Raw genomic sequence first — 26,067 nt, 5'->3', positions numbered from 1 at the left:
CTCGATCATTCTTCTCTGGTTGAACCACATCACTTCTACTCTGGCTTTTGTTTGATTTTGTTATGTTTGGGTTTGGCTTTTTCATTTCCTCCTGGAAACAAATCCTCTTTGGGGTTTTTTACTAACAGGGTTCCTACTCCCTGCCCTACCAGCCAGCATCTGAGAATCCTTCTTGAGTGTCAGCTGAGATCATGACTCAGTGTGTGACCTCTCCTTTGTCATTAGGGCTTTTCAGTTGCGATAATGCCTCCTCCACCAGACAGCTCAGTGCTCTCTTGTGTGTGCAGCTATTTGTACCTGCAATAGAATCAATCAATCATAGAATCAACCAGGTTGGAAGAGACCTCCAAGATCATCCAGCCTAGCACCCAGCCCTAGACAATCAACCAGACCATGTCACAAAGTGCCCCATCCAGTCTTTTCTTCAACACCTCCATGGACAGTGACTCCACCACCTCCCTGGGCAGCCCATTCCAATGCCAATCACTCTCTCTGGCAACAACTTCCTCCTAACATCCAGCCTAGACCTCCCCTGGCACAACTTGAGACTGTGTCCCCTTGTTCTGTTGCTGGTTGCCTGTGGGAGAAGCCCAACCCCACCTGGCTACAGCCTCCCTTCAGGTAGTTGTAGGCAGCAATGAGGTTACCTCTGAGCCTCCTCTTCTCCAGGATAAACAACCTGAGACAGCTTCCTCAGCCTCTCCTCACAGGGCTGTGCTCCAGCCCCCTCACCAGCCTTGATGCCCTTCTCTGTACACATTCAAGATCTCAACATCCTTCTTGAACTGAGGGGCCCAGAACTGGACACGGCTGCTTCTATTACAGAGCTATGTAATCTGCTGTGGAATCTACAGTCTGAGAGCCCTTTGCCCAAGTGATTTCCTTCTCTCTTGCCCTTTCTCCAACACAACTGCTGCCATCCCTCTGCAAAGCTTTCAGGAATGTTTCTTGCCCACCATCAGGGGACCAGCTATTTTTGTGCAAGATCAATCCATATGGATCTTTTGTGATCTGGAGGTGAGGAGGGTTTGGAGCTGGAGTTGGAAATTGTGGGTTCCTGGTTTGCAGTCCTGCTTTGAGAAATCCCAGCATGGTGGGGGTCAGAGGAGGCCTCTGGAGATCATCCAGTCCAACCACCCTGCTAAAGCAGGGTCACCCACAGCAGCTTGCCCAGGACCACAATGTCCATCTGGGTTTGGAATCTCTCCAGCCAAGGAGCCTCCATAACCTCTCTGGGCAGTCTCTTGGACCATGGGATCATCTGCTGCTTCCAGCCTGTTTAATTTTGGTTGGGACATTCCCTCCTCTGGTAGTGGCAGCGCAGACACCTGGCAGTAAATGCTCCCTCCCTGTCTCATCCCTGCCTCAAAATGGGAAGCAGATTAAGTTATGTCCTAAACGTGGTGGGTTTTGCAAGACTTTGGTTTTAAGCAGATCTCATCGTGGGGTTTTTCCTGCCTACAAGGCTTGTGGTGAAGTAAGGCATGAGGTCAGGCAGAGGGTGTGATCCTTGCATCACCCTGATCCTGAGAACACCCCTCCAGATCCCAGGAATGGCCAAGAAGGGTGCAGCTCTGAATTGCCAGGATGGGAGTTGCTAACTGGGATTGAGGCAGATTCAGTTTTTGCCCTGTTTTTGCTCTGCTACTGCTTAATGCTTTTGCTCATTGGTTGCTCTCTGGTTTGGTAAGGAGGTCTTAAGCTTGTGACAGGTCTGGAGGGAGAACTTGGAGTGGAGAAGGAGAAATGCAGCTGGCTGGGTGGCCAAGAGGGACCTCAGTAAGCATCAGGTACTGGAGAAAACAAGCTATAAAGCTGGGAGGAGAGCTGAGGTGTGTATGAAGGTGAGACCTGGTTCAGTGTTAGGGAGAGGTGACTGAATCATGACCTGTGTGAAAATCAGGAGGTTCATCAAAGCCAAATGCAGCATCCTGCACCTGGGCTGGGGCAATCCCTGCTATCAACCAGGCTGAGGGATGAAGAGCAGCTCTGAGGAGGGGGACTTGGGGTTACTGGTGGGTGAAAAGCTCCCTTTGACTCCAGACCCACCGAGGAGCTGTTCCACTCCACCTCCTGCTGCAGCCTCCTCCACTGCAGTGCAGCAGGACAAGGCTGGTGACAGACACGTTCCCACGAGCAGCTTCATGCTGAGCCTTGCTCTCCTGCAGGGGGGTTGGCAGCTGTCATCTACACCGATGCACTGCAGACGCTCATCATGGTCCTTGGAGCCATCATGCTGGCAGTGAAAGGTAAGAGCTAGGGCAGCACAGATCCTCCTGGCAGGAGGACCTCCCCTCCCCACCTGGGCGGTCCCAGAAAGAAATAAAAAGATTCAGTCAAGCAATTTGGTGGCCAAGATGCCCAGCAGGACTTTGGCTCATAGCAGGCACCCAAAAGTCTGTGGTCCCCCTGTGCTTCCCCTGTGTGCCGTTCTTCTGGGGGGAGATGCCATGAAATGTCTCCCTGGTCCTCCATGTGGTGCTGTCCCCAGGACTGGTGACCTTCCCATGGTCATTGCTGTGCCACATGTTTCCCTCTGCTCCATGAGCTCCAAAGACTGATCAAGCATGGGACAGCAAAGCAGCATTTCCAGTTTTGCTCCAGGAAACTCAAAGTGAAGTCAGGGAGAGGTCTTCAGAGGGGATCCCTCTGCACAGGGACGTGTGTGGCAGAAGGTGGTGCCAGTCCAAGGTACTGCTGCAGGGGGTTCTGTAATTTCCTCCTGGTTGGAGTGAGCATGGTTGGTTCACCACAAGCCCTTCCTGAAGGCTCAGCACTGTTGTGTCTCTGCGCAGTTAGCCGCAGAGCACCCTTGAGAGGCTGGAAGCTTTCATCAGCCACGTCCTGCCGTCGGGGCTCTTGGCCCTGAGGAGTAGGACACAAAAAGCCAAGTCTCAGCTTCAAAGGCAGGTGCTTAACTACAGAGGACAATATGCAGAGGCACTCCCGAGATGATTTCCACAATCTCCTGGAGAAGTCTGCTTAGGTGGGCAGGCAGGAAAGGCTTTGACAGAATGCCACACAGGAGCTCTGCTGTGGATGTGGGAGCAGCTCCAGACCTGCAGGCAGCCCAGTCCCACAGCTGCTCCCCTGTGCAAAAGCAGAGCTTGCCCTGGGGCAAACCCTGCAACCAAGCCAGGCAGAGTTACAAAACTCAAATGAGAGGACAGATACTTCCTGGAGAAGTGACAGTGACACCAACTACCCCAGCAAGGAGCTGCAGCAGGCAGAGGAGCACGTTGCCTGCACAAGCAGATCTGAACAGCAGCCACAGCCTGTGCGTTAGGTGCTTGGACGCTGCCGGTGGTTGTCTGAAGGTGCAGTTTGCCTTGGGGCTCTCTGGGCTTGGGCCTGCTGAGCTTGGCTGGGTGCAGCAACACAGAGGCTGAGCAGAAGGGCAGGTAGCCAAAGCTCCTCCAGTGACTGCACAGCTCAGTTTGTTTTGGCTTGGGAAACCTGCAAGCGTGGCATGGTGTGTGCAGGGAGCTGAGAGGCTGGTCCGGGGCAGCCAGAAGACAAGCTGCTGGTCACACAGGTTTCTAACTTAGGTCTCAGGTCCTGGAGGCTGGTTTAGTCCAGCTCTTGTCAAGCCCATCGAATAGATGATACTCTCCATGTTTTAGCTTGTTTGCACCTTCGGACTGCAACAGCTGCAGCAGAGGGGTAACAGTCATTGCTAAGCTGTAACTGCCTCAGGTCCACTCTGCCCAGACTGTTGACTCCTCTGCTGCTGAAGGGATGAAAACAAATCTTCCTTGGCTCTGAGGATGCATCTCCTAAGGGAGAGCAGCAGGATTGTGGTGTCCTGTGATAGGACAAGGGGCAAAGGATACAAATTGCTGTGAGGGTGCCAGAGCACAGGAGCAGGCTGCCCAGAGAGGTTGTGGAGTCTCCTTCTCTGGAGAATTTCGAGACTCACCTGGATGTGTTCCTGTGTGACCTGCCCTAATGATCCTGCTTTGGCAGGGGCCTTGGACTGGATGATCTCCAGAGGTCCCTTCCGAACCCTAACGATCTATGATTCTACCATCCCCTTGGTGCAATGCTGAGCAGAGCAGGCTTGAGTTGGGCAACAACTGAGTGCAGACCAAGGAATTGCAGTCAAACCATTTTGCTTGGCAGAGAGCTTGGTGGCTGCTACAGTGGCTGTTAGTGTCTCTGCTCAGCTCCAGCATCACAGATAAGAGAGATGGTGACATCCTGCACCACAGCTGGCATTCACCACAGGGATGCGAATCTTGGCAGAGCCCATGGGCTGCAGCCCAACAGCTGCAGGCTGAGCTCCTGCTGCCCTCAAGTTTTTGCCCCACTCTTTCCATCTCAGCAGGCATAGGTGTTGTGACTTGCTGGTGAACACCTCTGGGAAGGGTGCAGGCCCGCACCCCCAGGCACAAATCTCTGCTTTCAGCACTCAGCCTCTGCCTCTGGAGAGCCTTTGTTGGTGCCCAACGCCCATGCAAAGCTTGGGAGTAACCAGTACTGGATATACCAAGTGCTGGAGAGGGGCCAGGGCTGCTTGCACAAGAGCAGGAGGAGTTTACAACTGCTGAGTCCCCATGAAATATGGGAGGGGGTGGTGGTTTGCAAAGGGTAGGGGCATAGTGGATGGTGCCCTTTGCAAACTCCCCAGAAGCATCAGCCAGATGTTTGGGATGGGGACAGAGTGGCAGGGGGAGGCTGGCCCCAGGCAGGAGGGGACAATGGAGCAGGATGACTGTCTTGGAAACTGGGGGGTGCTCAGACTGGTACTTGGTGGTGATCCCAGTGACCAGCACCCGGTGTCTGAGGGATTTGCTGTTGGCTTAAAGACAGCAGCATCCATGGACGTGGTCCTGCAGGAGGGTGACTTCTCAGGAGCGTGTTCCCACCTCACAATGCCACATTGGAGGGGGTTGAGCTGAGGGTCCAGACCACGGTGCGTGGATGGGGTGAAAGCGATGCAGGATGCTACAGCTGGACCAGATAGGGGAAAGCCCTTGAGGGATTCTCTGGGTTCTGCTTTGAGTCTCCTCTGTGTGAGACACATGGAGGCCCTGGAGCCTTCTCTCTTCTCCCAGGCATCAGCAGCTGCTGTGGGTAAGGGGATGCCAACACAGCTCCCTGCTTATCTGCATCATGGCTGCTGCATGGGTGGCCATGGCACATGGGGGGAGCCAGGTGGGTGCCTCCCATCCCTCCCTCTTCCAAAACCTAATGCCTGTGGGTCCAAAATTCTCCTGTTGGAGGTCCTGAGGGAGCAGCAAAAAAGAATTCACCCCATGTCCCCCAGGAGCAGGGAGGCAGTGGGGGCCAGGGCAGAGCCTGGGGCGGGTTGGCAGCAGCTGCCAGGGGCTGGCAGCTGTGGGATGGGTGGGAGGAGCACCAGGAGCTGCCAAGGGTTTGGAGGCTCACCTGCTAGGGCTTGTCCATGGCATGTACTCCTCAGACCTAGACCCATTTCCTAGGAAAAACGCAGTGAAAAGGGTCTTTTTGGGGGGGTTCTTTTTGGTTTGGGATTTTTTTCACACTGGTTGCTGGAGGTCTGGGGATGGAGCTGGGGAAATAAAGGGGTAGGAAACGTTTGGTGGACATCAGTGCCGAGACACCTTGAGCTGTAGTACATCAAGCCAGAGGCTAACCTAATCTTGCATTTTAATAGTCCTAGGTGAGTTTCCCCTGCCCTGGGACCAAAGAGTTTAATAAACAGACTGCTTTTACAGTACGAGGTCAAAAGAAGTGGGTCCCTTGAGGATCCTTTGTCCCCAGACAAGGATCACCCTCTGAAGAGAGGGTGGACAGTAGTGGGACCTGCTGTGCAAAACGTTCATAGAAGAGTCTCTTAAATAACTATAAGAAAACAGAGTCACAAAGGAGCCTTCCCTCTCCAGGCAGCACTCCTGGGTTAAGGAGCTGACGAGCGCTTCGCCAGCTGATCTCAGAGGCCACCAGTTCCTTCTTGCCTCTAACCAGCCTCCCCCGTTGATGTTTTCCAGCTTTTAACGAGATTGGAGGTTACCCCAACCTGGAAGAGGCCTATTTAAGAGCCATACCCACCAAGATTGTTCCCAACACTACCTGCCACCTGCCCAGAGCAGATGCAATGCACCTCTTCCGAGACCCAGCCTCCGGAGACCTGCCCTGGACCGGGATGACTTTTGGGCTGTCTATCATGGCCATGTGGTACTGGTGCACCGACCAGGTAAGTGTAAACAAGAATCCCCTGCCCCATGTAACAGCATTGCCTGGGCCCCAGGCACGCTCTACCACCGCTCACGAGTCCACCTGCGCCGGTGCCTAGGGCTCCTTCTGGCTGCTGGCCTCAGGTGGCTTCCTTTTGGAGTCAGTGGAAGCACCCTGGGCTCCGGCAACCCTGTTCTTAAGGTGCTTGGACTGGGACAGTTTGGAGAGTGGGATGCCCAGCGGTGTCCTCATCTCTTCAGCTGTCTTCTGGCTTTCTGGAAGGGAGGACAAGCGTTTGCCTGCCGCTCTGGGGTTGCTTGCAGAGGGGTGGCCTGGCTCTGTGGGCTTGCTGGAAGTGAAGGTTTTGTTCAGCCAGTACGGCTGGCTGCCTGCAATGGTCTTTTTGGGCTCAGCTCCGTTCCCTCTGTATTTGGTGGCCCCAGGTGGCTTCTCATGTGTCGGGGAGCAGGAGACCTCCTTGCTTTGTTCTCTTCCTGTGGGGTTCCTGGGTCGGTAGCGGTACATGTGTGTCCCCTGTTAAAGAGCAGAGAAAGAGGTGAGCTGCTGATGCTGTCAGGATGCTGCTCCCCTGCAAGGACCTCCCTTCACATGTCTGCACGGTGGGCTCAATCCTCATGGACAAATGCCTCTGCCACTTGTGTACTCCCTTGCCCAAATTTCTTCTGAGAGTTGCCTCAAGTCTTAGTCATTGCTGCTCTTGCTCAGGCAATGCACTGTCCTGCACATGGCAACATCTCAGCTGCCACTTCCTGAGCATCCCTTGCAGCCAATCCCTGTCCCAAGCCAAGTCACTCCACTTGGAGATCCAGGACCAAGGATGCCAGTGACATCTCAGCACCTTCTCTCCAGCAGAAGCCTTAATCATCTAAGTACTCATTTCAAGCCCAAAGACCACTTACCCATCCAGAGCCAGCCTGTGGGATTAGGTGGCTACCAAGATCAGGTGAAAGGATGGAAGGCTATGAGAGGAGGTGGGATCAGCAGGCAACTGTAAGCTGTAACACTACTGTGGGGGTGGCTCTGATTAGCTGGGTTGAGAGACATGTTTGGATTGGGTCTGAGCACCAGTAATTTTAATTCTGGACTGAGTAAGGCCTTAACACATGGCTGTGGTCACCAGATGTTTATCTTCCTCTTTGGGCATGTCTGCACCACGGTCTGGAGGTGTGATGATTGCTCCCCACGCAGAAGCACCCAGGCGAGATCACATCTCGGAGTGCAGGTGCTGATGGCAGGAGGAACTGGAGCTGGGAGGCTGCAGAGCCAGCTGCACCAACCTGCCCTGCCTCTGCCACAACCCTTGCCATGCCAGCAGCTCCACATCTCCACCAGGATGCTGGCATAATTTTGGTGTTCACCATTTAGTCCCAATATCCCAACAGCCTCTCCAGTCCTTGAGGAGACCTTCTTTGACCACAGGGCTGAACTAAAGCAATTTAGCTTAGGTGGCGCTAGGTTGATTTAACCAGACTGCTTAAAACCAGCACCAAGGCTCTGAAATGTCTTCAGGTGGGAGGGACTAAGGATGATTTAGCTCCTTTGCCTTCAAGGTCTTCATGTGCTTGATGTGGTGCACATGGAGCCTGAGCTTGGTGGTGGGTCCTGTGGCTCCTGGCACAATCTGGCTCTTGGACAGAAGTTCAACTATGGCTTCCTCAGCATCCCACCCCAGGAACTGGCACCCCATCCTTCCTGCCTACCAGTGGCATGAGCCAGTGCTTGCCTAAGAGTGGCCAAACCCTGCTGAGCACTTCTCTGTAGGCCCCTGGGGAGAGTCTGAGCTCTCACAAAGCCATAATTTCCTACAGATGTGGCCCATTGAAGAGACATAGACTCAAAACCAAAGGGCTGGCTGTGGTTGGATGAACATGACTTGGCTAGAGCTTTGAGGTACAATGGTCTGACCAGTGTGGGATGCTGGAGTTGTGGTAGGAAGAGGTTGAAGCTGGTGTCCATTTCATTGTGGCCACACTCTGGGGAGGAGATTGGCTAGAAGGGGCAAGAGGGGAGAGGATGGTGGTGGGAAGTGGTCGATACCAGTAGGAGGACACACTGCTGTGGCTGTACAGAGCTTTGGTGGTGCTCTGGCAAAACACCACCCCATGCTGATCTGCATGGAAACCCAGCCTGTGGGCTAGGAACACATCTACACTGTGTTTGGGGCCCAAGCTTCTGGAGATGCTTGGGATGCAGTTTGGCAAGTAGGAGGCTAAGGTGGAACATGAGATATTGGTGGCTGCTCAGCCCATCCTGCCTGGCTCTCCTACAGGTCATTGTCCAGCGGTCGCTCTCTGCTAAGAGCCTGAGTCATGCCAAGGCTGGTTCCATCTTGGCCAGCTACCTGAAGATGCTGCCCTTGTTTGTCATCATCATGCCAGGGATGATCAGCAGGGTTCTATACCCAGGTAAGGAAGGACCTTGCCACGTGGACATGGAGCTGGCAGGGTGAGTATTTCGCCTGTCACTCAGTGGTGCAGGACAGGCTTAGGCTGGGCATTAGGAAGAAGTTCTTTACTATGAAAGTGGTGAGACAGGGAATAGGTTGCCCAGAAAAGTTGTGGATGCCTCATCCTTGGAGGTGTTTGAGATCAGGCAGGACAAGGCTTTGAGAAACCTGGTCTGGTGGGAGGTGTCCCTGCCCATGGCAGGGGAGTTGGAATTAGATGATCTTGAAGATCCCTTCCAATTCAAGCCATTCTATGATTCTGCTGGGCACAGACCTAGGCATAAGTGAGGCAGGAGATGACTTGAATGTTCCCAGTGCCCTGCTTGTGCCTGCTGTTGTACAACAGCCAAAACTCTTGTCCTCTATTAATCATGGAGCTGGCTGTGAACAGGGTTGGAAGGATTTAGGCATGACAATGTTGCAGAGATCACTTGGGTGCTGTGTTCTCTGTGTGAGGAGCTGCTTGCCCTGAGTGAGCCTCCACCTGCATTCTGGGCTCTGGGCAGAAAATGTGGACACAGAATGAAAATGTTTGGTGAAGGTTGATGGTAATTCCTGTTGGTTTCTCAAGAGTTAATCAAGGATGTCTTTGGTTTATTACTCATAAGATCATAGAACACAGTAGGTTGGAAGGAACCCTCGAAGGTTATCTTGTCCAATCCCCACCTGTTGTGGAAGAAGCTGTTCCTTGTTCCTTCAGATGAGTACTGGCTCACCTAATCCTGATCCTTTGTTAATTATCTGCCTTCTATCAAAGGCCAAGAACCAGTTATTGCAGGAAAACTGAGGCACTTGGCCACTCTGAGCAAGGTGGCAGCCAGGACCTGGGTAACAGCATCAAAGGGCTTGGTGCCTCTCACCCCGCGTGGCTCCGAAGGGATGTTTGATGTGCAAGGATTAAAACCCTGCCCTAAGCTCTGTGTCATTGGCTGGGGAGGGAGAAGACTCTGGGCTAGTAAAATTAATTCCCTGTAAATACAGATTAAATGCTCACTTGGGGTAATCTCAGGTGGCTTCAGTGATTTCAGCTTCTGGTTTAACCCTGAGGGTTTGAATGCCCCAAAAAAGAGCAGGGTGGGGATCCTTGAAGAGACCAAAACTTCTTAGTGGTGCAAGAGGCTGTAGGACCTGGTTGGAAATAGAGAATTGACCTGATGATTCCTTTGCTTGGATGGGGTGATGCTCCTGCCATGGTGAGAATGCTGGTGTGCAGCCCATGGGGTGACAAGGTCTGGTGTCACTGTGTGGACCAGCCACAAAGCTGCTGACTGCAAGCTCGCCCACGGAGGTTGCCGTCCCTGTTTCTCCACTGTCTTACTCTGCCTAATTATGTGTCCGAGTGCTTTTACTTTGATGCTAATCACCTTTGCAAGGAACTACAAAACGAGGAGGACACACCTGTCCCTGGCTGGGCACAATGCCACTGCTGCTGGGCTGTGGGACGGAGCCCAGCGGCCTCGGGTGCAGCCATGCAGCTCTGCCCAAAGCCGCTGGGCTCCATCCCACAGCCTGATGCTATGGAGCAATCTTTAATTCCCCAGAACTCCTCTTTACCACCTATTCTCACTCCAAGCACCATGGCCACCACCTTCTGCACCAAGACAACTCCTTTGGTGCCTCCTACCATTGTCCCATGTAGGGCATTATTCTCCCATATAAGAAGGTTGATCTCAGCATCTAGGAGGTGACATCACAGCTAGGGAAGACACCACGCCTTGACTGAGCTGGCTGAGTCGCCTCTAGCTTTGCAACCTTTGTATGGGGTGGAGAAAGGCAGAGAAAGTCATAGCAGAAAGTCTTACCTGCGTGGCACTGGTGGGGTAGGAGCTGTTGCCATCCAGGATGGTGCGGGGCAGCACGCACCTAATCTCCACAGCGTTGCTCCTCCTCTTGGTCATGTCCTCCACACGGATGTGCTTCATGGATGGGAGGCTGCCCAGGGGGCTGAGGAAGGTGCCTCGGCTGATGTGAGGGTCACTAAGCTTCCTCTGCATGGGCAGGATCTCCCCATTGTGGGTGACATCTGAGTTGGTTCGCCGGAGCGGTCCGTAGCGATCCCTCACCTCAAAGTACTCATCTGAGATGGAGGAAGCATTGGAGCGGCGGTAGCTGTGGTCAGCAGAGCTGCTGGAGTAGCTCTCCTGATCACTGAGAGTGATGAACTCTTCTTCCTCCTCCTCCTCCTCTTCTCCCAGACCATTGTGGGCACAAGGAGGGCCTTTGTCCTCCTGTATCCCTGCCACTGGCCTGTCTGGCTGGAGATGGCAGGTCTCCTTTGAAGCGCCCTTGAGGTTCTGCTCTGATTCCTGCTTCACACCCGTGTGGTCAGCCAGTAGTGGTTGTGTGTCACCCTCTGGGGCTGCATTGCTGTCACAGGGTGTAAGGACTTTAGTCAGAACACCAACAGGGGTGGTCCGTGGCTTTGGAACTGGGGGCTTGATGTCCTCCACTGTCTCCTCTGGTGGCTTCAAGTGGTGACCCAATGGTGAAGAGGCAAACATTCCTGCTTGCTTCATTTTCCAGCTGGTACTTTCAGTGGGGCTGGTAGCAGGGGCTGCAAGAGCTTCCATGGGGGTCTGTGGGATCTGTCTTTGGCACGGGGACACCAGAGGTGGCTCCTGGTCTGAGTTTTTCTTGATCTCCATCTCCCTGTTCTTCAGCATTTGCCGGTGCTGGGCGCTGGCCTGGGAGACGTCGCAGACTTTGATGCGGTTCATCTGCGAGAGCTTCGCGTTCTTGATCTTGGGGTCAATGATGTTGATGTAGCCCAAGACTTCACTCCCAGGCTCAGGGTCAGGCTCGACCCAGGTGGGCAGATAGTCAAACATGTTGGCTTTCTCCAGGTTCAGAAGCCCAGGGTGGATAAGCTGGGAGAGGTCTGCCACGTCGCCGTGCCGGTCGCCCACCTGGGCCTCGGGTGGGGCTTTGCCTTTGTTGTCTGTCTTCTGGGTCTTGTCCTGGTTCTCTGATGAGGTCTTGCTGATCTGGTCGGCGCTCTTGGCCTTCACCAGGGCATATTTAGGGTTTATCAGCTTCTTCACCACGGCGTTGGCAGGGGTCACGGGCACGATGGAGGGCAGCGTTACAGGCTCGGGTTCAGGCTCTTCACCCACGGAGATGGACTTGAGGCTCACCCCTTTGGACATGAGGTAGAGCTCCTGGAACTGCTTGTCAAACGCTTCCACCACTTGGCCCGAGAGGACTGTGATGACGTTTCGGTCCGTCCTCGCCGCCGACCAGGTGAAGCTGGAACAGAAACACATTGGAAACTCTCTGAGTGGTTGCTGGCAAATAAGATGCCTCTCCCCAGCCCTGGCATTCGCTGAGGGACTGATGGTGCTGGCATGGCCATGATCTCACTGGAAACATTAATAACCGTGAGATGGAAGAGATGGCTCTCATCCCAAAGCAGAACGAAGGCTTGGAGTCTTCAACGCTCTGGAACTTGAAGTGGAAACAAAAGAGATTTGCTGTGGGCCAATTTTTCACCTCAGTTTTGGCCCCTTTTTAACTTCTTTGGTTTGGGCTAGTTAAGAAAAGTGACTCATAAATGGATGGGTTTTGTTGTGGCCAGAAAGAAGGAAATGTTTCAGTTCCATGTTTCTGGAATGTGTCCTGCAGAGCTGCAAAGCTTTCTGAGAGTGACCTATTTGTACCAAAGTCAGTTCTCATTTGGCCAAACTGGAAAATACTTTGGGTAGAACTGGAAAAGCTGAGGTCAGTGTGAGAGCTAGGACTGAATGTGCTCTGGTGCTTCTGTCCTTCACTGTGCTCATTGCACCCACTGGCAGAAGCACTTGATGTGTCCCACCACCTCTGAAAAGGAAGGATGTCCTGGACCTGGCTGTGGGTAGTGGGGACCCTCTGGGTCCCACTCCAGTTCTCAGACTGACCTTTCTGAATCATCTCCTAGTCTGGGAGGAGGGGAGCAAGTCTGGGACAGTGTCTTGGGGCTGGGTAGGGACCGAGGCTTGGACCACGTGGATCTGTGCTAGTCCTCTGACCCTTGGGCAGTGAGGTGGGCAAGAGCAGATGCTACTGATTACCTGTAGGATCCACACATGGCTCGGTCTCCATCCACAAACATGAACTTCTGGGCCAAAGCCCCTTTGAACTTGGTGGCTGAGCGTGTGAAAAACTCTGTCCCACCTGTGCTCCGGACTCGCAGGTTCTGCAAAGCAAAGGCAGAGTTGTGAGCAGGAGCAAAGGGCTGGTGGTCTTCAGAGCTCTCTTCACTCCTCCCTTGATGCCTCCCAGGATCACAGCACAGAATCCTTCTGATTGGAAAAGACCTCTAAGATAATCAAGTCCAACCATCAACGTAACCCCTCCATGGCCATTAACTGATGTCCCCAAGTGTCATGTCTTCACAGGTTTTGAACACCCTTCCAGGGATGGTGACTCCATCACCACCTTGGGCAGCTTGTTCCACTCTTTCAGTGAAGACATTTTTTTCCCTAATGTGCAACCTGAGGCCATTTCTTCTCATCCTGTTTCTTGGTTCTTGGGAGAAGAGACCAACCTCCATCTGGCTCCAACCTTCTTTCAGGCAGTTGTAGTGAGCAGGAGGGTCTCTCCTTAGCCTCCTTTCCTCCAGGCTAAACAGTCCCAGGTCCCTTATCTGCTTCTCACAAGACTTGCTCTCTAGACCCTTTGCCAGCTGTGCTGACCTCTGGACACACTCCATCACATCACTGTCGTTCTTGTAACCAGAGGCTTCACAGCCCCTCCAAGGAGTGGGGAAATTTCTTCATGGCCAGCTCAGAGGAAGCCACAGCAATGGGAAGACAAAATAACTTGCTCAAGGCCATGCAGCAAGCCATGGGCTGGGCTTCAGAATTTCCCATGTGCTGGGCAGTGTTTTCTACCTCTTGAACTCAGCCCTGCCTGCATCCGTGGGCGAGCAGTGTGCGATAGAGCTGCCAAACACTTTCCATCTCCTGTGATCTATGCAAATGCCCCCATGGGAGAGGTGCTTCTTCACCTCCTCCCCAGTGGGAGATGTACAGAGGGTTCTGGGGAAGGGAGTGTGACCCCAGGACAAATACCACCATGAGAGAAGTGCTTCTTCACCTCCTACTCAGTGGCAGGCGTTCAAGGGGTTCTAGGGGGGTGGTGGTGACTGCAGGACAGCACATGTGGACCTGATGGCAGTGGGCTTGTCCTCCACTGGGCTCCCTCCTTGCTGTGCTCCTAAATCTGAGCATCTGGCTTTGTTTTCAGGAGTGGGTGGGGGAAAAAAAAGTGAGTGGGGCAACATCTTTTCACCCCGGGAAATGAAACTTGGGGCTCTGTGCCAAAAGGGCATGTGCCACAGCAGATCTCTACAGAGGTGGATGGGGAGCAGAGTGTCCTCCTCCCAGGGAGCTTGAGCAGGGAGGTTTTTATCTTCAGAGACAGAGAGCAAATGAGTTTTATCTGTAGCCTGGCTCTGTGTGTCTCAGTGGAGGGCACCAGCACATTTTTGCAGCTGAGCAGATAGCATCTTCCACTGCAAATGTTCTCCATGGGTGGGGAGAACATATTTTCTTATGAAAACAACTGCATTCCTCCTGCTCCTGCTGGGACTTTGATGAGGCCATTGCTAGAGGCACTGTGTCATCTCTGGGTCGTGCCCTCCATGGCCAGGGCTTTTCTGTCATGGTTGTTTGCTTGTTTGTTTTGTTGTTGCCTTTTTTTTTGTTTGTTTGGATTCTTTTGATTACTTCCCTCCCCAGTTTCAGACACAAAAGCAGCAGAATTATTCATCTTTCCTACCTCCAGCTTTCCCAATCTGCTTCTCTGGGGTCTTTTCCATCTCCAGCCTTTCTAATCTACTTCTCTGAGGTCTGTCTCCGTCTCCTCTCTCCCTGCATAACATGACCTGGCACAGCCCCATGCTTGGGTGCAAGCTAATTTCAGGCACCTCTGCTCAGTGATCCTGATGATTCAGGGCTGGTTTTACTGTGATGTGCAAGCAAAGGCTTTCCTGACCAGGTTTCTAGTGAAGTTTCACACACTGATGGGGGATTTAACTCACAGAATCACAGAACTGGTTTTGGTTGGAAAAGACCTTTAAGCCTGTTGGGTCCAACCATTATCTAACTCTACCAGGTCTGCTGCTCAATCATATCTCTTTGGAATTGTTTTTCCTAGTGTTCACTGGATGTGGTTGGGAGTAAAGGAGGAGCCCCCCACTATCCAGCTAGGGGCAGCAGTGGGAGGTGCTGAGGACTGGCTGAGAATGGCAATTCCCACCCCAATCCTATGGTCACAGGATGTCAGGGGTTGGAAGGGACCCAAGGAGATCATCAAGTCCAAGCCCCCTGCTGTTGTCCTAAGCAAGGGGCTGTGGTAGTGTCCGGGATGCACACCAGTCAGTTACTGGGCACAACTTGCACCCCAGGCTGAGTCCTTTGCCCACTCTGGGCATCCCTGGCTTGTAGCTCTCCCAGGGCAGCAACCTGTACCCTGGGAGTGGGGAGGCGTCAGAGCCAAATCTTTGCACGCAACAGCCGCGGGGTTTTTCTCAGGTAACACCCAGGGGAACAAAGTTCCCCAGAAGCAAGGTGCAGGTTGCTTTCCCTCCCTCCTTCCTCGCTGCCGTTCAGTCGGATCTGTTTGTTTAATCTCTCCCAAGAGCAGCAGGCAGCAGGCAGCAGGCGAGATCCCAGTGCCGTGGCCGCCTGCCCTGCCCGGCACGGGGTGAATCACTCCCCAGGCACTTGCCATTGCTCAACCAAGCGACCTCCTTGCCCAAGCAGGGTTGCTCATTGTGAAGACACCGAGATAACAAAGGACGTTTCGTTAGCATCTCCTGCCTTACCGAGCAGCTCCCAGACACTGCCCTACTTTCCTCACGGCCCTGTGCCAGCGGATCCTTGCCAGCCGTGTCCTGAGCTACATCAAAAGATGAGTGGCCAGCAGGTCAGGGGAGGTGATACTGGCCCTCTTCTCTGCTCTCCTGAGACCCTACCTGGAGTAATCCATCTGCCTCTAGAGCCCCCAAGAAAAGAAGGACAGGGATCTGTTGGAGAAGGTCTAGAGGAGGCCATGAAGATGATCAGAGAGCTGGAGTGCCTCTCCTACAAGGACAGGCTGAGGGACTTGGGGCTGTTCAGTCCAGAGAAGAAAAGGTTCCAGAGAGACTTTCAGTACCTGAAGGTGGCCTACAGGAAAGCAGGAGAGGGACTGTGGTGACAGGGCAAGGGATAATGGTTCAAAACTAGAGCAGGGGAGATTTAGATTGAACATTAGGAAGAAGTTCTTCACTATGAGGGTGGTGAGACACTGGAACAGGTTACCCAGAGAAGTTGTGGATGCCTCATCCTTGGAAGTGTTGAAAACCAAGCAGGATGAGGCCTTGAGCAACCTGGTCTAGTGGGAGGTGTCCCTGGCCATGGCAGCGCTTTGGAACTAGCTGATGTTTAAGGTCCCTTCTGACTGAAGCTGCTGTGTGAAAGTGGCTGCACTATGCAGCAAATCCCACCTTCTAGGCATTTGCCAAGCTCTGCGGATGTTCTCCTGCTTTTCCTGTCCTGCCACTGGGCTGCTAATGCATGGAAACACTGCTGTGCGTCAGCTCTGGCTTTTCTGGTCCTGGAGCAGCAGCAGTCTGCAGGATCTCAGACTCTCCAGGGAGCTTGGACGCAGGTAAAAAGCTCAGCTAAGTCTGTTTTAATTGTTGTGAGCAACAGCTAAGCAGAGCTGGAGGGCTTGGTGACTGGGGAAGGCACAAGTCTTGGCTGGTTCCTGCTTCCAGCTCCCTTGGACAGAGGTCCCTGAGAGCACCCCCGTTGTGTCCCAGCCATTCCAGCTCGGCATGAGGCTGTTGTGGCTGCTGCTCAGCCAGGGATTTGCCCTCACCACAAGCAAATTTGGTGAGCTTGCCTGGGCATGGAGCTCCCCGCCAGCCATTTGGCAGGCAGTGTGTGGGGCTGGGTGACGTCAGGAGCAGAAACATCACTTCTGTGCCAAGCAAGAGGCGAGGCTGAGTGACTCACAGCTGGTGGTGAGGCAGGGCTGGGGGAGAGCTGTCTGCAGGCCCCCAGGTGACTCTGCTGGGTGCTCCAGCGTCTGTGCATCCGGTGTCGGGGATGGGAACGCTGTGCCCACCAAAGAGCCCGGAACTCTGCCCTGCAGCTGCAGTGACAGCTCCTGCTGCTGCTGGTCCCAAGGATGATATAACACCCCCCACTCCTCGCCTTCATCTCCCACACTGGGTGATTATCTCTGCACGCACAGGGATGTGTGAGGGGTCTGGGGCACTTTGGGCTGGGGGCTGAGCCCCCATGCTGCCAGGCCCCCCCCGAGCTGCTCTACCTTCCCTTGGTTTGAAGAGAGTTCATGCACAGGAGCGTGCACAGCCATCAGCCTGTCCAGGGCTGGATGAACATGGTATGTGTGGGCAGATCGGTGCCACTGGTGTGTGCCTGCTGAGGGTGTCCTTGGCAGCTGCCAGGGCCCCGGGCAGTGTGGGTGCCTCCCTGCTCTGCTCCTGGCCCTCTACTGGGGCGGAGGCTCCAGAAAAGGGGAAAATCAAGTTTCTTAATTCCAGCCTCTGAGTTGCAGGAAAGCCCAAAAGCAAGAGAACCAGCTGGTGGTTGCTCCTGCTGGTCCTGCCCCTGGGGCAGCAGGAGCAGGCATGGGGCTGGTGACAGCATGGATCCAGCCCTGGCAGAGCATTTGCCTCTCAAACCTTCCTCCTTGCTGGCTTGTTGCCCAGCAGGAGCTGAGCACTGGGCTTTGCAGTGTCATGATCATGGTTGTAGGGCTGCAGGTCCTTAAACAAGCCTTGCCCCAAAGCCAGCTCCCAACCTTTCTACATCCACCTTTGCTGGGTGGAAATTCCTCTCCTCGTCTCTCAGCCATTCTCCTCCATCCTGCTGCTTCTCCTTTCGGGCATTGCCTTCAGCTTTGGCTGTAGGAGAAATGGACTAAACTCATCTAGCACTGCCCAAAGTCTGGGGGTTGTGATCCCCTGCTAAGCAGGAGGGATCAGGGCTGATAGCTCTGCATAGCTCTAGGTCAGGTTGTTTGGAGCTCTGTTTGCAGATGTCCCTGCTGACTGCATTTGACTGGCCGAGGTTTAAAGGTCCCTTTCAACTCGACCCAGCCTGTGAATCTGTACTTATCTCCCTGCAGTGGAGGAGGCCACCCAGCCTCAGACCCTTTGGGCCACCCTTACCTTCAAGTGTCCAGCGTGCATCTGGGCTCGCTCACACATCTGAAGGAAGTGCTTCACGTTGGTCTCATCCAAAATGATGTAGACTCCCACTTTCCTCTTGAAGCCTGCATCCAGGAGGTCCTTGAAGATGTCTACATCTGTAAACATGTCCATGACCACTGCAATAACCTGGAGAGTAGAGAAGAAAGATGAGTCTGGGAAGCATGGCCTGGCGATAGCCCCAAGACAGAGCCTTGATGACCTTAAAGGTCTCTCCCAACCAAGACAATTCTGTGATTCTGGCTGTCCCTTGGCTATCAGCACTTCCCACAGCCCTGTTGTGGGGAGCACCAGAAGGAGGAAACCTGTGGTGCAGAGATGTGTCTGTCTGAGGTCATGCTGCATAAGGTGGTTGCTGTCTCTGGGGTTATCCTGCATGCACATGTTGAGAGAAAGGGTGTAAAATAGCAGCTAGAAGTGCTGTCATTTTAAGCCACCACTCTAAGATTGGTAGATAGTAACCAGATAGTCCTGGGGTGCCTTTGAGAGCTGGGATGACTTTTAATACTCTTAAAAATGAGGTGGTTTAAAAGCAGCCAAGAGTTTGCAGCTCCCAGCGTATGTGACCAACTGCTGTTCCAAGTGCAGGCTGCTGCTAGCAGCAATCTGGTGAGGGTCAAAGGCCAGCCCTGCTCTGTGAGGCCAAAGAGAGCACTGAGGACAGGTTGTGTTCCTGTCATCAGGGTTGCTGACGTCCCTCTTGGTCTTGCTGCGCAGCGCTTGTGTGACTGGGAGCCTGCTGGGTGCTCTGGCTGCTCTCTCTTCCCTCCCAGGCTGTAGGAACGTGGAGGAGAGCTGAGAGGTGGTGCCAGCACCCTATGCTGTGACAGTAGGCTTTGGCCCTTTGCAAGCTGGAGCTGCCTTTGTACCCAGGGCTTTTGCACTGGGATTCTGCTAGGATAGCTGCCTAAGCACCGAAGATCATTCCAGATGCTCATGGATTTTGCCTTTCAGGAGATGGCATCTCCTGTTGCACACAGAGGTTGTGGCTAGCTCATTCTTGGAAGTCTTCAAGGTCAGGTTGGATGGGACTCTGAGCAGCCTGGTCTAGTGAAAGGTGTCCCTGCTCATGGCAGGGGTGTTGAAGCTAGATTGTCTTTAAGATCCCTTCCAACCCATTGGTGTCCCCATGCCTGAGGCTGTTCCTGAAAGCTGTCCTGGGCACGTGAGTACTCTCAGCTCTTCACCCACCCAGGAAGGCTCTCCTGGCCGTGGCACGTGGCAGGGCTAGGGAGGACACTGGCATGGCAGTATGCACACCATGAAGTGACCTCAGGATGCTCCTCCCTCAAGAGAAAAGAAATGGTGCCAGCTGTTTGGACACTCAGGCATGTCCAGTTTGGGGCTCTCAAAGCACCAAGCTGCCCTTTAATTAGGTTTGAGCCACAGGAGGTGGAGAGCTCTAATTAAGAAGAGGATGGTGCATTATGACACTGCTGGTTCTTCCTTTTCTGCAGGCAATGAGGTGAGAAGAAAGACTGAACAGGGAGTCCCAGCTGCCTCCAATCTTCCCAGCCCTGGCCACAGTCACATGTTCTGGGAGGTGACAGTGGGCTGAGAGGAGACAGCACAGCTCTGTCACTTAAGTCTCACTTATCCTCACCCGAGAGCCCCTCAAGAGGCTTTGCCATGACAGGATAAATCCTCATGTCCTCTGTTTTGCACATCCTCATTGTTCTGATGGCGAAACTGAGGCAGAAACCCAGGTGCCTGCTTTGCATGGGCTGCCCAGCCAGGGCTGCAGTTGTCTCACCAGCAATGTCAAGTGGGACAGGTTCAAAGCTACCCCTAAAGCTCATCAGGGCTTGGCCTTTCCATTTTCAGCAAGGGACCGAGGAGAAGCTGTGCTGTCTGCTGCAAGTCCTGGGTGAGTGGTACCTAAGTCCAGATGGCATCTCCCAGGCTCCAGGAGGTGGGTTTGGTGGCAGACATTTTGCTCTCATCTCTGACACCAATGCTCCCCATGGCTATGGTGACTTTGTCTGTGCACTACATTTCCTCCAGGGGAGGCTGAGAGCTTCTAATATGAGGATGAGAATACTGTTGACCTTCAGGTTGAGAGGAAATGCTGCAGTCCTGGCACTCCCAAAGTCTTGGCTTGCTGCTACAGCTCTGATGACAGCAAGGTGTTTTGTAGGAAGATGGGCAGGACAGAGTGACATCCTCCAGCACCACCCCTGCCAGGATGGTGAACAGGAGGTGCTCTACAGGCAGTGGCCCAGGAAAGGCAGTCCCACTGCCACCTGCTGCCCACGTTTTCAGCCTCCTGCTCAGCTGGTGCATCCTGTTGCTGCTCCACATTTCTGCTCCTCTCCCCACCACCTCTTGCCTGCAGGACAGGCCTGTTTGCCACCAAGATCTCACACCAGTGTGCCAACCTGCAGCCCTGGCACAAAATGGGTCAGGAGAGTGAGGATGGTGCTGGCACTGCTTCCGAAGTGGTGACCATCTGGGATGAAATCTGCTGCTGGGTTGCCTGTGCTGGATCCTCAGCTGGGCCTATGCCAAACCCAAGGTTTTGTCTGGAAAGAACGGAGGTCTGTCTGCTCTGCAGAAGTGAAGACCTGCTGCTGTTTTGCTTCTGACTTCAGGGAATGGGAGCATCTGAAGCAAACTGTGTTGTCCTGTTGTGGGGATTGAGCATGGCACCCATGTCCCCTTGAGTGCCACTTGGTGCTGGGGAGAAGCCCCACGTCTGCCCACAGCACCTTTGCTGCTGCATCATGTCTGGAAGTGTCACCATCCTTCTGCTGTTCATCTGGAAGATTCAGTGAAGAGCATCCCCAAATCCACAGCCAGCTGGTCCCAGCACCCAGATGAGTGATGCTCTTCTTCCCAAGGTCCCAGCAGCTGCCAAGGTCCATTTGGCACAGTGGATGTGCAGGTGCCAGATCCCAACACCCTGAGGAGCAGCGAGCGTCGCGTCCCTGTGGACACTGAGATCCTTCAGAAGAACTTTGATGAGCAGGGGAACTGCAGGATCATGTTTTATAGAGGAAGTTACAGCTCTTTATTAGCTCACTCTGAGTCATCAGATAATGATTTTTGGGGCACACCACGTGAGCAGTTAATGAATTAGGGAGGCAAGAAGGCACAATTAGAGGAAGCGTGTTGGGGTGAGGGGGAGGTGGGACAAGTAACGTTAATAATTGCCCTCCCCTCTCGACCCTTTCATCCAGGAATGGCAGAAGGGTTTGTAAACAATAATTAACTAGAAGCCTCCCAACCTTTGCTGGAAGTTGCTCAAGGTAATCATATCACCACAACTCCAGCATGGCACCTCAAGTGCAGAGAGGAGGTCAGACATGCTGCTGTCTCTCGTGGCTTTTGACCAAGGTCAGTATTTTCAGCTTGTTCTGATTTCTGGTGAGGTAGAGCCAAAATCTAGAGGAGAGGAGGGAGATCTTCTTCACTGCCCATCCTGTCAGCTCTGCAGCCCAAGGGGATCCACAGCAGGGGAGAGATGGCCATGCCATGGCTGGACCTGGTGAAGGTCTCCAGGGTGGCGCACTATGTTCTTGGTCGCTGTTCATTGACCATAAAGATGGGGATTAGCTGGGAAAGCAGGAACATAGCCACAAGATCCTGCCTTTCTTCTCTCCCAGAAAGAGGAGGGGAAGTCTCCTCTTCCAGCTCAACTGGGTTTGCCTCTCTGCAGAGCAAAGCAGAAGCTCTGAACTCAGCAGTGCTTGGCCTTGTTCCTGCAAGCAAGTAGATTCATCTGCACCATCAAAGGGGCCTCGCATCTCATCTCTTGGCTGCCTTACCAAAGCTCTGAGCTGTAGTGAGCCTTCACGACGTCAGCAGGGCTCACATGGCTTCTGAACTTTCCTCAGCCAGACTGTCAGCAGAACTTTGCTCTGCTGGCCAAGAGATAGCAACCCACGTGGTGGTGTTTGTTGTTCAGCATCTGAGAGCATTTCAGACCAAGTGCCTGTGACAGTGGTCAGATCAGGATCATCCTCTGGGATGCAGTACAAAAGCTTTCCCAGGCCTGAGCTCCCTTGCAAGTGGATGAAGAGCATTGCCATTGCCCATCTGGATGGAACAGCTTGGCAAAGATCTCCATAAGGACACCACAGCAAGGACAGGGCATGTGGCCAGCCTGTGTGATACCTAATGAGGTGGCAGCCAGATCATCCCTTCATCCTGGTTGGCTTCCTCAACCAAACCCTTTCACCTCTGAACTGATACAAAGACCTTAAGCCTTGGCTGATGCCTCGAGGTGTAGAGGAAGGTAGTCAAGCTCAGTGGTGACCTATGGTCAGCTGCACAAGAGTAGGTTCAGCTGCAGTAACTGTGGTCCCTGTATATGAAGTGGTGGAAGACCTCTGGAAGAACCCCACTTGTGAGATTCTGCAGCTCCTGCCATTCCCAGGCCCTGCAACACTGAAGCATGCACCCATATCTATGTTTCCTGGGACACTATAAGCTCCAAGCAGGCTCCTATGTATCAGCAGTGTTATGTCACCATGGCTCATCCTACCAGCAGGGAGCATCTGGACCAGGAGGCAGAGCACAGCTCTGCTCATGGAACATCAAGGTACCGATGAGAAGTGTGGCATCATCAACTGCGGCCACATCCCTATGGCTTGGAGAAGCTCCAAGGAGAGGTGGAGGTGGTGCAGGCAGCAGGTCCTGGCAGCTGCCTGACTCAACCACTTGGCTCTGCTGAGCAGGAGGAGGATGCTAGGATGACTCAGGAGATGCTGTTTGCATGGGGACAGGCGGGAAGTGGTGAGTAGGCAAAGCCAGGCAGGAGCTGCAAGCCCGGGTCAGACGCAAAGATGAGACATTGTTTGTAGTGGGGAAGATCTCCCATCCTCCATCCCATGGAACTTCATCCCTTCCCTTTTCTCTCTCTGCAATGCCCTTTAGTGGGGAAAATGTTGTGGGTAAGGACAAGTCACCTCAAGTTTGGCAAGGTGACAGAGACCAGAGCTGGCTCCTGTTGTGCTCGGAGATCAGTTTTCCTGCCTGAGCTCAGGCTTTTCACATCCAAAGCCTCCTGGGGAGGCTCTGTGTGTCACCAGGATTTTCTCTCTCTTGCCAGCATCTGTGCACCCCAAACACTGCCCCTGGCAGTGACATGGGGATCTCAGGAGCCAGGTGGACCTGATGCATCCTAGCCTGTCTTACCCTGCTCCATAGCTCCTCATTTTCCTGTTGCAGCATCCTCAGGGTTGAGATGCTCATCCCTTGAAGCTGGATTTCTCCAGAGCATGGAAGCACAGAGCTCAGAAGGCTTCAGAGCATCATGAAACTAGCAGCCACACATCCCAGTTGGGACTGTCACTGTGTTACTAGCAACCTCTGCCCACTGCTGCTGGCCTTCGATGCAAGCCATCACTCCGTCTTTCTCTAGTCCTCCTGCCTGTGATGCCAGCCTGACCTCATTGCTCATGCACCCCAACTCTCTGCTTCTTGGTTTGATGCCCCAGGGAAGACAAGTCTCAACTCAAATCCCTTCAACATCTGCCCAGCCTTGTCCTGTGCATCAGCTCATCACTTTCTTCTTGGAGCCAGGATACGCTGGATGAGGCCAGCTAGGAGCACTGCAGCAACCTCAGGCCAAGCTCGACCCTCACATACGTCAGCACCGGACCAGTGGCTTTGGCTGCTTTGCCCCAGGGCTCAGTTTAGCTCCTCTGGGTCCTGCATGTTGCCACTTGCATTCACAAAGTGCTCTGGGAATAACGATGGCAGGGTGCCTGGGACCGTGGGCTCGCAGCTGAGGAGCAGCTGAAGCCATTTTCAACCCCAGTGGTTTTCCCCACAGCCCTATAGGGACCTTGGTTTAACTGTGGTGCCATATGGACTATGGGGCTGCTCTCCTGAAGGATTGGAGCAGGCTAACAGCATCTTCAGCAAAACCTGACCCCCAGGTACTGATTACACTCCACGGACATGGAAACACCCAGATGCTTGACCCCAAAGCCTTTCCTTGAGCAGAGCTTCCCACAGATGGGGATTTCCTGGCTGAGCAGGACTTTAGGATGTGTCTTCAGCAAGAGAGCCCGGGGCAAATCCTGTCCCATCCCTGCGGCACAACTCACCTTCTGAGCCTGGCAGATCATCTTCCGCACCACCTCCTTGATGTGCACTTGCCCCTCGATGGGTGGCTGCATGTAGACGGTGGCACGGGTGACCCCACGGTAGGCGATGGTCTCGGGCCAGCCGAGGTCCAGCTGAGGGATGGAGCGGTCAGACCTCTGGGGCCAGTACTCCAGGGAAGGGGCCACATCCTGCTCGTCCCCTTGGCTGTTGTGATCACCCTCGCTCTCCCCGGTGCTGCTGCCGTGCCGTGGGATGTACTCGGAGCCAGGGTCGTACGTTTCCAGCGTGTCCAGGATCTTCTTCAGCTCCAGCTCAGAGAGGAAGTCCCTGATGTTCTCCTTCTTCAGAACCTCATAGAAGGCGTCGCGGCCGCGAGAGGCCAATGCCTCCAGGGCCAGGCGTTGCTCTTCGCTGTAGAAGAACTCAGGCTTGGACTCACTGGACCTCCAGTTGACGTGGCTGTCATCCAGGCACTGCACCTGGGAGAAAGCCATGGTGGCTGCACACAGCGGTACCTCCTCCGCAGGGAACTCTGTACCCTCAGCGAGTGCCGGATGTCGGCAATAACTCAGGGGTTATTGCTTCCCCAGCCTTTATGCAGTCGATTTGGCTTTGCTTCACCCTCCCTGGCTCAACGTGCAGCTGGGGAAATGAGCTGCTGCCTTCCCCTGCCGCGCTGGAGCTCTCCTCCACCGGGAAGGAGGATTGGGTTTCGTGCTTGCTCCGGGCGAGGAAATCCTGGAGCTCCCCACGGCCGTGGCTGTGCAACCGGGCAGAGATGGCCCAAGGAAGGTCCTTTACCTCCGCGTCCACACTCTTCTCATCCTCTGCTCCCCCAAGGCAACGACAGCAGCGGGTGAAAGAAAGAGTGGGAAACAAATGGATGAAACTCAGCTTAAATCAAGGGCAGAGCAAAGCAGGATTTCTCGTCCCAGCCGATGTCCGTGGTTATCGCCCTGGAGAGCTGGGTCAGCCGGTGGGTTTGGTGGCAGCAAACGTGTCCCTCAGCCTCCTGTGCATCGCCTTGGCTGGCTGGTTGATGATTTGGGGCTCCTGCCAGCGTGCAGTGCCGGGGCTGGACAGGTAACAGCAAGAAGTGAAAAGAGGAAAAGCAAAAGAGTGATTCATCACTCCGCCCTGCCCCACCTGCAGTCACATGCTGCCTTCACACATTCCCAGCCCAGCTCCACGTTAACTCTTTCAGCTGATGTTGTCCTTACACTTTCACCTGGGATCGAGAGTCCCCCTGGGGAGCTTGCGGCTGCGGGAGGTTCGGTGGGTGGGTGGCTGGGGAGGGGGTTGGGTGTTTGTCTAACACAAAAAAGCAGCTCTCCCCGGCCCGCTGGTAAGTCAATATTTTCCAGGAAGGCAGCTCTGCTGTGTGGTTAACCCCTCATGGGCTGCCTGCAAGGACCCCCACGCTAGTGCTGGAGCCCGGGTGTGTCCTGCTGGGCAGCACCAGGTTGCCGTAAAGATTCCAAGCTGCACTGGGAGAGACTTAATCTGAGCGTTAGGAAGAGTTTCTTTACTGAGAGGGTGTTCAAACCCAGGAACAGGCTTCCTGGAGAGGTGGTTGATGCCCCAAACCTGTCAGTCTTTAAGAGGCCTCTGGACAGTGCCACGAATAGCATGGTTTAACTTTTGGTCAGCCTTGAAGTGGTCAGGAAGTGGGAGCAGATGATCATTATAAGGCTCTTCCAACTGAAATATTCCTCCTCTTTCTCCCCTTCCTTTCCATTCCATTCCTTATTCTGTTCTAACTCCTCCTCTGCTTGCAGCACACACATGGTGCTAGACCTCACTGAGCCATTGCATTAATAACAGGGAGATGGGCAAAACCCCCTCCTTGGATTCATCATCTGGCTCTCCCAAGCCAGAAATGTGGCAGTTTTTCACTTAGAAACTCAGATAAGGATGGATTTCAGGAATCGAGGTCAGATTTCTTACACTGATGCATGAAAGGGAAGTGCCAGGGGCTGTGTCTCGCTCCCTGGCGTTGGTGCAGCTCACCTGCATATGCAGCCGTGTAAATGAAAGCCCCGCTTGAGTCAGGCTCCTGAGGCAAAGCCACCTGTCTGCCAGGCTGCTTGGCCATCAAAGTGCTCCTCGCTGCAGGTACGGTGGCCACGCAGCTTTCCTGGCTGCCCTGTCCCCAGCCAGGGCTTCCTGGCTGCAAAGC

At 53.9% G+C, this 26,067-nt stretch overlaps 2 protein-coding genes across 2 annotated transcripts in view; one reads left to right on the top strand and one right to left on the bottom strand.

The window, feature by feature from the left end:
* SLC5A10 (solute carrier family 5 member 10) overlaps positions 1-26,067 on the top strand; it is a 43,121-nt gene that overhangs the window by 9,052 nt on the left and 8,002 nt on the right. Inside the window, exons 6-7 of the mRNA XM_064153533.1 lie at positions 5,973-6,178; positions 8,450-8,585. Of these exons, the coding sequence (XP_064009603.1) occupies positions 5,973-6,178; positions 8,450-8,585 (342 nt within the window). The remainder of the gene's footprint in view (positions 1-5,972; positions 6,179-8,449; positions 8,586-26,067) is intronic.
* On the bottom strand, positions 5,381-24,409 carry FAM83G (family with sequence similarity 83 member G). The gene is made up of 5 exons (XM_064153532.1): positions 23,888-24,409; positions 17,793-17,960; positions 12,673-12,797; positions 10,429-11,872; positions 5,381-6,693 (listed from the first exon to the last, which is right to left on the bottom strand). The coding sequence occupies exons 1-5, from the start codon at positions 24,380-24,382 to the stop codon at positions 6,274-6,276; spliced, it is 2,652 nt and encodes an 883-aa protein (XP_064009602.1). The 5' UTR covers positions 24,383-24,409; the 3' UTR covers positions 5,381-6,273.

This window comes from Pogoniulus pusillus, chromosome 13 (genome assembly GCF_015220805.1).
Source record: "Pogoniulus pusillus isolate bPogPus1 chromosome 13, bPogPus1.pri, whole genome shotgun sequence".
Lineage (NCBI taxonomy): Eukaryota > Metazoa > Chordata > Aves > Piciformes > Lybiidae > Pogoniulus > Pogoniulus pusillus.
This window is presented reverse-complemented; position numbering and strand designations above follow the sequence as displayed.

Coding starts and splice junctions, on each gene's coding strand:
- FAM83G (XM_064153532.1), bottom strand. CDS start 24,382: ATGGCTTTCTCCCAGGTGCAGTGCCTGGATGACAGCCACGTCAACTGG. Junction 12,798..17,792: donor TGCACGCTGGACACTTGAAG/GTAAGGGTGGCC, acceptor TTTGCTTTGCAG/AACCTGCGAGTCCGGAGCAC. Junction 6,694..10,428: donor ACCCCACCAGTGCCACGCAG/GTAAGACTTTCT, acceptor GCTCTTTAACAG/GGGACACACATGTACCGCTA.